Genomic DNA, 13,417 nt, shown 5'->3' on the forward strand with positions numbered 1-13,417 from the left:
TTCTATTTAAGAAGTGATATTACAAAGAATGGCGAGAACGTTTGCTTGTTGTTGAAGCTGGGTGAGAAGTCTGTGGGGATTTGTTATATTATTGCTACTACTCTTGTTTATACTGGAAAATGCCCCTAAGCGATAGGTAGACATCACAGAAAATTTGAGAAGTGTACAAAGACATAAAAAAAGAAAAAAAAAAACACCCATAATCCTGCCTCTAAGATGACATTTGGTGAGTAAACCTGATATTTTTTTTCTTCTGTGTGAGTAGGAGTGTGTCACAAACACACACATAGGCATGCTGTGAAATTTTCTGTTGCTCTGGAGAAAAAATCATCCCAAACTCAGTGGATTAAAACAACCACCACTTTATTATGTTTTAAGGATTCTGTGTGTCAAAACCTGAGAGAGGACATGGCAAGGCTGACTGGTCTCTGCTCCGTGCTGCTGGGGCCTCTGCTGGACTGATTCTAGTGGCAGGAGGTTGGAGCCGTTCAGCTTAGTTTCCTCACTCAGTCATCTGGTTCTGGGGCTGGAATGACTCAAAGACAGGGCTCTACTGGGACTGTTAACTAGAGAGCCTACCTGTGGCCTTCCCCAGAGGCTCGGGCTTCTTTTCAGCATGGCGGCCCCTGGGTAGCAGACTTCCTGTGTTGCAGCTCAGGGCTCCCGGAGTGTTCCCACAAACAGGACAGGAGCTGTGTGGCCCTTTACGAGCTAGCCTTAGAGGCCACTTAGTGTCACTTTCACCGTTGGTCAAAGTAGTCACTGTCCATACAGATTCAAGGAAAGGAAGGTCAAAGAGCTTGTAGTCTTGTTTTTTGGTTTTATTTGTTGTTACTGTTTCTGGCCGAGGCATGGGGGTTTTAGTTCCCCAACCAGAGGTAGAACCCGTGCCCCGCAGTGGTGAAAGCCCGAGGCACTGGACTGGCAGGGAGTTCCCTGCAGCCAGCCCTATCTTGAACCTGCCACACACGTGTATGCTTCCCCCCCGCGCCAAGCTTTTGCACCATGGAGGCGTACGTATCGTTCTGTCAGTGGCACATCTTCCTACTGATGGAGCCATAGAATAGCAGTTGTTTTTGTCCAGCTCTTTGTGACCCCATAGGCTGCAGCACACCAGGCTTCCTTGTCCTTCACTACCTCCTGGAGTTTGCCCAAACTCATGTCCATTGAGTCAGTGATGCCATCCAGCCATCTCATCCTCTGTCCCCCTCTTCTCCTGCCCTCAATCATTCCCAGCATCGGGGTCTTTTCCAGTGAGTCAGCTCTTCGCATCAGGTGGTCCAAATATTGAAGCTTCAGCATCAGTCCTTCCAATGAATACTGAGGGTTGATTTCCTTTAGGATTGACTGGTTTGATCTCTTTGCTGTCTAAGGGACTCTCAAGAGTCTTCCCCAGCACCACAATTCAAAAGCATCAGTTCTTCGGCGCTCAGCCTTCTTTATGGTCCAACTCTCAGATCTGTACATGACTACTGGAAAAACCATAGCTTTGACTAGATGGACCTGTGTCAGCAAAGTGATGTTTCTGCTTTTTAATACTCTGTCTAGGTTTATCGAAAGTTTCCTTCCAAGGAGCAAGTGTCTTTCAATTTCGTGGCTGCTGTCACCATCCTCAGTGGTTTTGGAGCCCAGGAAAATACAGTCTGACACTCTTCCCACTTTTTTCTCCATCTCTTTGCCATGGAGTGTCGGGATCAGATGCCATGGTCTTAGTTTTCTGAATGTTCTGAAGTTTAAGCCAGCTTAAAACTGGACAGAACAGTAGTAGCCTTTTTTTTTTTCTTATTTTTAATTTAAATATACATGTGTTTTAATTTTAACTTGTGTTGGCTTCTGCCATACAGGAGTGCAAATCAGCCATAATCGCGTAGACATCCCCCCTCCCCCTCCCCGATCGCATCCCTCTAGGTCATCACAGAGGGCCAGACGGGGCTCCCGGTGCTACACAGCAGCTTCTCACCAGCTGTCTGTCTGACACCTGGTAGTGTCTGTATGCTGAAGCCACTTCCCCATTCTCCCACTCGCTCCCTCCCCCACTGTGTCCACAGGCCCGTTCTCCACATCTGTATCTCCAGTCCTTCCCTGCAGATAGTACCATTTTTTTAGATTCCGTATATATGCATACGTATGCTATGTTTGTTTTTTGATTTACTGTACTCTGTAACAGGCTCTAGGTTCATCCCCCTCACTAGAACTGACTCACATTCATTCTTCTTTATGGCTGAGTGATATTCTGAGATACGTACATCTATCTTTATTCTGCTACATATACCGCAACTTCTTTTCCCATTCATCTGTTGATGGACATTTCGGTTTGCTTCCGTGTCCTGGCTGTTGTAAACAGTGCTGCTGTGAACACTGGGTACACGTGTCCTTTTTCATTACAGTTTTCTCAGGGTATATGCCCAGTAGTGGGGTTTCTGGGTCATATGGTAGATTTTACTGGTCCTATGGTAGATTAAGTAGCCTTTTATAATTACATAAAAATGTAAAGACTCTGTATTTCAAAAAAGTATTATAAAATCAAAAGACACAGGTGGAAACAAAAACTGATCACACACATGACAGAGGACTAATAAATTTAAGGTTCAAAAAACCCATATATGTCACTGAGTCAGATGCTGCCAGTAAACTGGGCAGTGAGGACGGACACTTGGGCCATAGGGAAAAACATTAGATAAATACAGACACACACATATGGGGTCAGATGTAGGGAGAGACGCTTAATTCACTTTCAATGAAAGGGAAAGTTTCTTACCTATCATTTCATTTTTCACCTGTCATGTTGGCAGAAATGAAAAGTAATGCTTTTCATTTTAAAAGGTGTTTGTATCGGAAGCAGTCCTCCCTTGAGAATGGGACCTGGAAAGACTTCTTTCATTTTTAATGTAAAGTACAAATGGTCATTCATGGTTTTCCCCTCAGCTGTTGCAGGCCAGAGCAGACTGCCACTTCCAGCAGAGAGCCCTGCCTGCAGCCTTCCAGGCATGGAGGAGACTCTGGCGGTGGCGCCAGCAGCAGCGAGCCCTCGAGGCCCGGGCAGCGAGCTTTCACAGGTACCCCACGCGGCTCCTCTCTGCACCCAGCCCCGTGTCTTGGGTCCGGGTCTGCTGCCCATGCAGCCCTTTGTTTCGTATCTCAGCCTGCCGGTGTCCTCAGCCCAGGTTCTTCCTGGATTTTCAACTGTGGGCTCACTGAGCTCATCTGCCCGGAAGAGACAGCCCGTGTTTCCCCTGGGGAAACATTTGCCCATCTGTGTACGAGTGCTTCGAGAATTGCCCTGGTTTTACGTCCTTCCCCCATCACGAGCCGCAGTGAGCTGCTTTAAAGCTGCCCATCAGCTTCCCGGGTCAGGGTGTGGTTGGACGTCGCAGCACCTTGGCCGGCTTTCTTGAGCGTGATTTCCCTGAAATGCTTGGCTCCTCTTCCGCTAGACCTTTTTTCTTCCCCTCTTGATGGATGGGGTCTTCACTGGGGTGCTTCTTTAGTTGTGGTGAGTGTGAGCTTGGTTGCCCCGTGGCATGTGGGGTCTTAGTTCCCCAACCAGGGATCAACCTGGGACCTTTGTCAACCCCAACCGGGAACCTGTGTCCCTCACATTGGAAGGCGGTTTCTTAACTCCTAGGCCACCAGGGAAGTTCCTGAACCTGACTTTTTGAAGCCTTGAAAATATTGTCAACAAAGTTAGGATGGACAGAACTCCATCGTTTTAGCTCCGGTTGGCGGCAGACTTGCTGAGAGCAGGTTTGCACCACCTGTTAGTGCAAGACAGTGTAGAGGCCGTTAATGACTAACTGTCGGCCACAGAGGTGTAGGTGTGGCGGGAGGGGAGAGTGGAAAATACAGAAGCCCGATTGCCTGTGACGACGTCATCTTCACTAATAATTTCCTTCTCACAGCAGCCCGGGGGGAACAGGTTCAAAGTGATAAATGACTCACCCGTGTAACAACAGCCAGTGTTTACATTCAGATCTCCCTGATTCCAAAGTCCAAGTACTTGCTGCTGGATCAGGAGGAAGGTCTTTTTATGACTTGGTTCAGTCCAGTCACTGAGTCGTGTCCGACTCTTTACGACCCCGTGGACTGCAGCATGCCAGGCCTCCCTGTCCATCACCAACTCCCAGAGTCTACCCAAACCCATGTCCATTGAGTCGGTGATGCCATCCAACCATCTCATCCTCTGTCATCCCCTTCTCCTCCTGCCCTCAATCTTCCCCAGCATCAGGGTCTTTTCAAATGAGTCAGCTCTTTGCATCAGGTGGCCAAAGTATTGGAGTTTCAGCTTCAACATCAGACCTTCCAATGAACACCCAGGACTGATCTCCTTTAGGATACACTGGTTGGATCTCCCTTCAGTCCAAGGGACTCTCAAGAGTCTTCTCCAACACCACAGTTCAAAAGCATCAATTCTTCAGCACTCAGCTTTCTTCACAGTCCAACTCTCACTTCCATACATGACCACTGGAAAAACCAGAGCCTTGACTAGACGGACCTTTGTTGGCAAAGTAATGTCTCTGCTTTTTAGTATGCTGTCTAGGTTGGTCATAACTTTCCTTCCAAGGAGTAAGTGTCTTTTAATTTCATGGCTGCAGTCACCATCTGCAGTGATTTTGGAGCCCTATGACTTGGTATGAACTTTAAATCTTGGTGAGAAGGAGAGACTGATACTCAAGGGACAGTTGGAGAACAATCCTAAAGAACCGACCATCTGTGTCCTCAGAGTGTCAACACAGGTTCTTCCAGGGCTCAGAGCTGGTGCTGAGGGGTGTGCCCTGGGGAGGCTTGCTTTGCGGGTGGTGGGGAGTGGATGGTGGGATGAGGAGGGCCAGACTGAGGGGCTGCCTGATCCTGCAGGTAGATCGCGGACAGGTGTTTGAGCAGGTGCATGGAAGTAGTGACAGTTTTGGATGCTGCCCTGAGGACAGCGCGTCACTTAGGGCAGACGGGGAGGGACCGGCACTGAGAGAAGCTGGCGTGCACTTGGCTTTGGAGGACGTGAACGCTGGTGTGAGAGGGTCAGCCCGAACCCTGGGCTCCGTGCACTAAGTTCAAGGAGGCTGAAGCAAAGAGGCTGGCATGGGCTGGCACTTATCTCTGCCCCCTCTGCTGCAGAGAGGGGCTTTGCCTTAGTTTCTGTGCTGAGATCTAATGTAAGAGGCATTCAGCAAATGGCTTCACTACCTACAACACACGTTTCCTTTACAAGTGCACTGGTTCTGCTGCTTGCTTGTTTGTATTTCGGGATGTCGTGGGACCAGAAATCAAGGGCACCTTCAAAGCAGCCCAGAGGAGCTCCTAAAAGAGATGGGGTTGGCATCCGCCTTGGGCGAGGTTAGAACCATCACTTGAGACAAAAGTGTGGAGGGCGAATCAAGGCAGGAAGTCAGATGAAGGCTTGAAGGCTGGCGAAAAAGATTAGACATTACTTCTTTTGGTTTAGCTGGGTCTTCTTAGACAGCTTAGTGTTTTAGGTTCCTGCCTTCCTAGGTCACAAGAACGCAGCGTGATTGAGAACCTGGCTTAGAAGCCGACAGGCCTGGTTGACTTCAGACCCACACTCCACGCTCGGCAGCTCTGCGACTCGGCAAGTCGCTCAGTCTCTCCGAGCCCCAGTTTCCTCAAATGTAAAATGGAGATGAATTGATAATATCCCACAGGGTTGCCATGACCATTGAGAAGGATAATCCATCCCCTGGAACTGATTTGTGGCTCTTAAGGTAAATTGATGTCCATGTTTGGTTTTGAGTTTAGCAAGTCAAAGTTCCAAAAAAAAAAAGAAGCATATGTTCTATCTTTCCATAATTCTTGGGGTACTTTAAAAAAATATTTCAGGAATATAAACTGAATTCATGGTAGAATCTCATGAATTATGGCTAAAAATAATAATTTATTAACCAGCCAGTGAAATATTATACTGAGAATGAGGCAGTACCGTTTGCCTTTTTTTTTTTTTAATTGAGCTGAAATTTACATACAGTAAAAGGTATAGATGTTAAGAAAGTAGATGGAATTTTTACAAATTGCGTCCCAGGATAACTAGCACCCCAGCTGAGATACAGAATGCTTCCATCATCCCAGAGAGTTCCTTCCTGCCCTTTTCCACCAGTTCCTGCCCCCAGAAGTCATCCCTGTTCTGCGTTCTGCCGTTCTAGGTTCGTTTCTGCGTGCTTTTGGACTTTGCACAGTGGGACCATGTAGTACCTGGTCTGTGTGTCTTCGAGTCTTTTAAAGTTCAGCCTGATGTTTTTGAGGTTGAGCCAGGTTATTGCGTGTATCTATAGCTGTTTTTAACTTGCTGAGTACTACTCAGTTGTATGTATCTCAGACACCGTTTCGATCTGTGTCAACATAGGAGTTGTTTTCCAGTTTGCGGCCATCGTGCCTAAGGCTGCTGCGCACGTTTTGTTTTAGTGGGGTACCTTTCACTTCTCTTGGGTAGATACCTTGAAGTAGACTTCCGGGTCAGAGGGTGGGCGTCCGCTTAATCTTGGAGGTGGCTATATCATTTTCTGCTCACACCAGAAAACCTGAGGGTTCTGGTTGCTCCAGCATCCGCACCAAAGTTAAAATGTTTCTTTAGCTTTGGTTGTGCTGGGTCCTTGCTGCTTTGCGGGCTTTTCTCTGCTTGTGGCGAGGGGAGGCTGCTCTCCAGTTAGGGTGTGAGGGCTTCTCATTGCAGTGGCTTCACCTGCTGCTGAGCGCAGGCTCAGGGGCATGCGGGCTTCAGTAGCCGGGGCTGAGGGGCTCTAAGCACAGGGCTCACTAGCTGCGGCACATGGGCTTAGTTGCTCCACAGTATGTGGGATCTTCTGAAGTCAGGGCTTGAACTTGTGTCCCTGGCATTGCAAGGCAGATTCTCAACCACTGGACTGCCAGGGAAGCCCCAGCGTTTGTTCTTGAAGTCTTCTCAGCTTCGCCGTTTCGGTGGGTATGTGGAGAGCTGTTTCATTTTCTTGATGACTAATGATGTACAGCGTTTCTTTAGAGCCTTATTGTTGTTCATTCGCCAAGGCATGTCCAACTCTTTGTTACCGCATGGGCTGTAGCACCTCAGGCTTTGCTGTCCTTCACCGTCTCCTGGAGTTTGCTCAAACTCATGTCCATTGAGTTGGTGATGCACTCAGCCTTCTTTATGGTCAAGCTCTCACATCCTTACATGACTCCTGGAAAAACCATGAAAGTCGCTCAGCCGTGTCCGACTATTTATGACCCCATGGGCTGACAGTCCATGGAATTCTCCAGACCAGAATACTGGAGTGGGTAGCTTTTCCCTTCTCCGGGGGATCATCCCAACCCAGAGATTGAACCCAGGTCTCCCACGTTGCAGGCAGATTCTTTACCAGCTGAGCCAGCAGGGAAGCGCAAGAATACTGGAGTGGGTAGCCTACCTTCTCCAGAGGATCTTCCCGACCCAGGAATTGAGCCAGAATCTTTACCAACTGAGCTGTCAGGGAAGCCCACAGCCTTGATTGATCAGAGCTTTGTCGGCAAAGTGACGTCTCTTCCTTAAAGTGTGGAATGTGTCAGGTCATTTGAGGGGTTTGGCTTTTGTCCGCTTTCCTTGCTCCCCACCTGGGCTTATTTGGCTCTTAATATAAGAGAAAAAACCCAGTCATTTGGAACTTCTCATTCTTGTGGAGTTAGAGCTCTCCTGTTACTCACTTGGATTCTTTCAGGGAGATGTTAGAGAAGCAGGTGTTTGCCATCTGGTGTCAGAAGACGTCTCAGCATCAAGAACACCGCTTGGCAGAGAGGATGGTGAGTGGTGCCCCCGGGGGCCCCTGGGGAGGTGCTGGGATGCGCCGGGCCTGCTCCAGGTCTCTGCACCTGGCGCCTTGCCCATGAGGATGCTGCTGGACCCGGACCCGTGCTGCAGGGCGACCCACCTGCAGCCAGGATTCGCAAGGCCAGGGCAGGGCCTGGCATCTGTTTCCTTGTCTGTCAGTGGACTCTGCAGATGGTTTCTGGGCCTGCCCAGCTCCTGCACCTCCAGCTCTTCCGCCTTGGTCATCTTCGTGGCCTGGACTTTTCCTGGCTTCCGCACCGCCGCCTCTGTGACCCTTCCAATCTCTCCTGCCGCAGGCCGTGCTCCACGCAGAGCGGCACCTTCTGCAGCAGTCGTGGTCCACGTGGCGCCAGCAGGAAGCGGCACACCGCCTGGAGCAGCAGCAGCATGCCCTGGCCTGTGCCCACCGCCACCTCGGGCTGCTCAGGAGGGCCTTCTGTGTCTGGAGGGAGGGCGCCCGAGGGCTCAGAACAGAGTGAGTGGCCACTCATGCCTCGGAAACCCTTCCCGGCTCAGGGCAGCTTTGACTGTAGTGGCAGACTGTTAGCTCTGAGCGTCTGTGGGTAGAGGGTGGGGGGTGGTCGTGTCAGCCTGGATTCAGAAATTCAACTTGAAACAGTCTAAGCAAAGCCGGGGCTGCAGTGAGAGGCCCTGGGGCGCTCATGGATCTCTGGGCTCAGGACCTTGGCTGGTCAGCAGGGCCTATGGACCTGAGGTCCTGCCCATCAGCTCCATCCTGCTCACTGACTGGGGCCACTTGAAGCACCCGTGGCTGGGGCAGGCTGTGGTGGTTTCACCACACCCCGGAGTCAGGGACCAGGGCGGACAACCCCGTGTGCCCTGCAGGCGTCGTCCTGCCCTGGGTTCTCTCTTGATCCGCTTTGTGCTTCAAGGGTCTCTCACCTCTCGAACTCTGGCCATGCTGAACGTCCTCCTTGGTTACCTGTTCCCACATGAACACAGAGCCCTGTGAATTTGTCCACAAAAATTGGGCTGCATGAGTGCTGTTCTGAGTGGAACGCCCAAATCCTCTGGCAGCTGTTCCCAAAGGGTCTTGATTCCCCTGCATGTTTAAGACCCCCTGGGCAGGGTCCCAGCTGCAGTGGGGTGCCCCTCGAGAGGGCCTTTGCAGGGTCTGGGCTGAGCGCCAGCTGTCTCCCTGCAGGAGGATGGGCAGTGTGCGGGCTGCACGATTCCACGTGGCATGGCTTCTGCGCTGGGCCTGGACCAGGTGGCAGGAGGTGAGGCCTTGGCATGGACACTGCCTGCCTGGGGCTGTGGCTGGGTGGAGCCTCGTCGGGGTGAGCCAGGGCGAACACAGGGTCTCCTCCATGGTCCCGCGGAAACCACCTTCCCCTGAGTGTGTGCGGGAGGCCAGGTGGCAGGTGGGGCGAGTGCCCAGCTGGTCTTGTGAGATGACTGGCTCATAGGTCTCCATTGTGTTAGGTGCCAGACTGTCCCTCCTGGACACTCTGAGTCTAAAGTTCCTGGTCTAATGGTTCACAGACGTCCTCTTCAGGGTGAAAAATGTTCACACTGACCCACAGGAGGCGTTTGCCCCATGTCATCCTCATGGCCCTCCAAGAACTGCTTGTTTACAGAGGAGGATGCTGGGCTTGGGGTTAATAACCACTTTACTCGAGCTCCCCCAAGCTAAGAGGGAAACCGAGGCACGGCTGAGCCCCGCTCAGCCCTGGGCCTGCGGCGGCCGGCTCTCTCCTCTCCGCAGCGCCGGGCCCTGCGCAGTGCCGAGTGGCAGAAGCTGGCGCGAGCCGACCTGCACCACCAGCACAGCTTGCTGCACAGGGTGCTGCAGACCTGGGGGGTACGCGACGCCGCGGTCCCCCAGACCTCCTCGGCTGGCAGGGAGGGCGATTCCGGAGGCTTGGTTCCCCTTCCTTTTTTCTCCCGCCCCTCCCGAGGTAGTAATTCCATGAGACTCAGAGCAAGTGCCCTGGCCAGTGGGTCTTACACCCCTGAGCTAGTTCCCCGTCCTTCCCCGGCGGCCTGGGGGCTGGACTCACCAGGTGAGCATAGCTGGTCCTCTCCCTGTTGCTGGGTGGGCTCCTGGCCTCCCCCCACCCTCTGTGCTGCCTGCTCTGGGCGGCACAGGCCCTGCACCCCTACGGCTGCCCCAGGGCAGGAGGCACTGCGGCCCGGGTCCTCCAGTCTCCTGCTCACCTGCAGGTGTATCAGAGCCAGGTGCGGAGCGTGCTGCAGGAGGCAGCTGCCAGGGAGAGCCGGCACAAGAGGCGGCTGCTGCGGTAAGTCCGCGCGTCCCCAGCACAGCCCAGGGACCAGGGAGCAGGCTGCAGACCCCGGCAGGTTGGGAGGACTATGACCAGGGTCTGGCAGTCATGCCCCTGCTGCTGAGAGCGAGGCTTCGGTGTTTCCAACACTGGTGCTGTTCACTGGGGCCTCATGTGTCTTGAACCCGTGCTGTGTGCTGAGCAGGGCCTCTGGGAGGCACCTGCGCCATCTCCCGCGTGTCTTGTTCATCTGAGCACCTTTCTCTGCCCCGTTCAGACCTGCGGGAGGCGCCCTCCCCCACCCCCTGCTCTAGGCCTCTCTCTAGCCTCTGGGAGTGTCTGCACCTCGCGCCCCTCGGCTCCGCTGTTTTCCTCCCCGCCTCGGTCTGTTCAGCACCTGATGTTGCAGGCTGCCTCCTCCTTCCTCCCGGCTGCACCTCTCTCACCACGGGTGCAGCGCCTCTGTCGCTGTCACCGGATTGCAGCCCTGTGTTCCCCGTGGCGCCTCAATGCACAAGGCCATGGTGCCCGTGGTGCACCCACGGCACCGCTCAGCCGTGTGCGGGGTGTGCAGTCAACGTGAATCGTCCGTGCGACAGACACGCTTGGGTGTGGGGAGACCTCAATTCACGACCGAGCAGAAGAGCCTCGCACTATCCACCCCCAGGTCACCCTGTCCCCACGTGTGCCCACAGGCGTGTGTTACATCGCTGGAGAGAGAACACTGTGGCCCAAGCGGACGAAATGAAAAAGACGTCCCGGGCGGCAGCTCACTACAGAAGGACTCTGTGCTCCAAGGTGAGCCCTGGGGGCCAGCTGGTCGCCTGGGGGGCTGGGGCCGTGTTCCTGCGAGGGGGCGGCCTGGAAGTGCCTCCAGAGGCGTGAATGGAAGGAGGAGCGCAGAACAAGAGACAGCGCCCTTCTGCACACACACAGCTGGGCCGGCAGGCGGGCTTGTTTACTCGCTGCTTTTCCTGAATTCTGAACTAACATCCGTAAAACAAAGGCAGGGCGTATAGTGACTGTGAACCAGCTCTCCCTAGAACCAGGGTTTCCCACACACGTGGAACTTTCCCTTGGGACACCACACCTCCGTCTCCTCGTGTCAGCACGGATGTGCAGCGGGGAGGCCTCCCTGACCCCTGCTGCTCTTCGGCCTTCTGGGATTCACGGCCTCGGGGGCTTTCCGTAGAGCATCCGGGAATGTGAGGTCATTGGCCACAGTTGGCAGGAATTGGTGTGCCCTGGCTCCACGGGCGGGCGGGGCTACATGGCTGTGGAAACAAGTCACGTCATGTGACAGGACGCACGTACCGTGATGGAGGTGGCCCTTGACTCGGGGGCGTTTCGGGAGAAGGCAGTTTGCTGGGAGCCCGGGGCTGGTCCTGGCAGCTCTGGGGCCTCCGTGGACGAGCAGCAGTTCCACGTGGTCAGTGTCCGGTCTGCTCTCAGGGAGGTTCACAGGCCGGCGTGAGCGCCCTGCTCTGGAAGGACGGTCGAGGCTCGGAAAGGAGGAGGCCTCTGGGGAGTGGAGTTAGTGACTGTGTGGGGAGCAGGCGGCAGGCACCCTCTGTCCTGTTTCTGTGACTTCACGTCTGCCTCACGTATGAAAGCGTACGTGACATGAAGCGTCCACTTAACAAATAGGATGAGAGCCCGAGTGAGACTTGACGTCTGCACGGCACTGTGTGAAGTTCAGCTCCTCTGGGCCCATCGCCTGGGATACAGGGCTTCTTGCGAGGGGCCTGGGCATGGTGGCCTGGGTCTGTATGGACGGCGGGCACTTCCTGGAGCCCACATGAATGCCGTTCACTCCATGGGAAGCCACCCGCAGAGCCGGGGTGACCCCAGGAAGTGGGGACGTGCTGTGGCCACACTCTTGTGCTTCTGCCCCTCAGGTCCTGCTTGAGTGGCGAGAGGCAGTGTCTGTGCAGGTGTATTTCCGAGAGCAGGCGGATGGGGCTGTCAGGGAGGCCCAGCTGGTGCTGCGCAGAGGTAAGTGGGGCCCGCTAGATGGTGGTTGTTCAGTCATGTCTGACTCTTTGTGACCCCGTGGACCGCAGCACGCCAGGCTTCCCTGTCCTTCACTGTCTCCCAGAGCTTGCTCAAACTCATGGTCATTGAGTCGTTGAGGCCATCCAACCATCTTATTCTCTGTCATCCCCTTCTCCTGCCTTCAATCTTTCCCAGCCTTTTCTGATAAGTTGGCTCTTTTCAACAGGTGACCAAAGTATTAAAGCTTTAGTTTCAGCATCAGTCCTTCCAATGAATATTCAGGGTTGATTTCCTTTAGGAGTGACTGGTTTGATCTCTGCATTCCAAGGGACTCTCAAGAGTCTTTTCCAACACCACAGTTCAAAAGCATCAATTCTTTGGTGCTCAGCCTTCCTTATGGTCAGACTCTTCACATCCATACATGACTCCTGGAAAAACCATAGCTTTGACTAGACGGACCTTTGTTGGCAAAGTGATGTCTCTACTTTTTAACACATGGTCTAGGTGTGTCGTAGCATTTCTTCCAAGGAGCAAGCGTCTTTTAATTTCATGGCTGCAGTCACCATCCGCAGTGATTTTGGAGCCGAAGAAAATAAAGTCTGTCGCTGTTTTCCACTGTTTCCCCATCTATTTGCCATGAAATGATGGTTGTGGATACCATGATCTTTTTTTGAATATTGAGTTTTAAGCCAGTTTTTTCACTCTCTTTCACCTTCATCAAGAGTCTCTTTAGTTCCTCTTGGGTTTCTGCCATAAGAGTGGTGTCATCTGCATATGTGAAGTTATTGATATTTCTCCTGGCAATCTTGATTCCAGCTTGTGCTTCATCCAGCGTGGCATTTCTCATCATGTACTCTGCATATAAGTTAAAAAGCAGGTGACAATATACACACTTAATGTACTCCTTTCCCAATTTTGAACCAGTCCATTGTTCCATGTCTGGTTCTAACTGTTGCTTCTTGACCTGTAAACAGGTTTCACAGAAGGCAGGTAAGGTGATCTGGTATTCCTATCTCTTTAAGAGTTTTCCACAGTTTGTTGTGATCCGCACAATAAAAGGTTTTAGCAGAGTCAGTGAAGCAGAAGTAGGTGTTTTTCTGGAATTCTCTTGCTTTTTCTATGATCCAGCGGATGTTGGCAATTTGATCTCTCGTTTCTCTGCCTTTTCTAAATCCAGCTTGAACATCTGGAAGTTCTCAGTTCACGTATTGCTGAAGCCTAGCTTGGAGAATTTTGAGCATTACTTTGCTAGCATGTGAAATGAGTGCAATTGTGCAGTAGTTTGAACATTCTTTGGCATTGTCCTTCTTTGGGACTGGAATGAAAACTGACCTTTTCCAGTCCTGTCGTCACTGCTGAGTTTTCTAAATTTGCTGGCATATTGAGT

The 13,417-nt window shown here is 52.5% G+C and overlaps 1 protein-coding gene across 1 annotated transcript in view; it reads left to right on the forward strand.

The window, feature by feature from the left end:
* The window catches only part of SFI1 (SFI1 centrin binding protein), a 77,672-nt gene that overhangs the window by 56,315 nt on the left and 7,940 nt on the right, over positions 1 to 13,417 (forward strand). The window contains 8 exon segments of the mRNA XM_068989428.1: positions 2,926 to 3,056; positions 7,677 to 7,758; positions 8,083 to 8,261; positions 8,952 to 9,027; positions 9,516 to 9,611; positions 9,974 to 10,050; positions 10,731 to 10,833; positions 11,934 to 12,030. Of these exon segments, the coding sequence (XP_068845529.1) occupies positions 2,926 to 3,056; positions 7,677 to 7,758; positions 8,083 to 8,261; positions 8,952 to 9,027; positions 9,516 to 9,611; positions 9,974 to 10,050; positions 10,731 to 10,833; positions 11,934 to 12,030 (841 nt within the window).

This window comes from Capricornis sumatraensis, chromosome 17 (assembly GCF_032405125.1).
Source record: "Capricornis sumatraensis isolate serow.1 chromosome 17, serow.2, whole genome shotgun sequence".
In the NCBI taxonomy this organism is placed as follows: domain Eukaryota; kingdom Metazoa; phylum Chordata; class Mammalia; order Artiodactyla; family Bovidae; genus Capricornis; species Capricornis sumatraensis.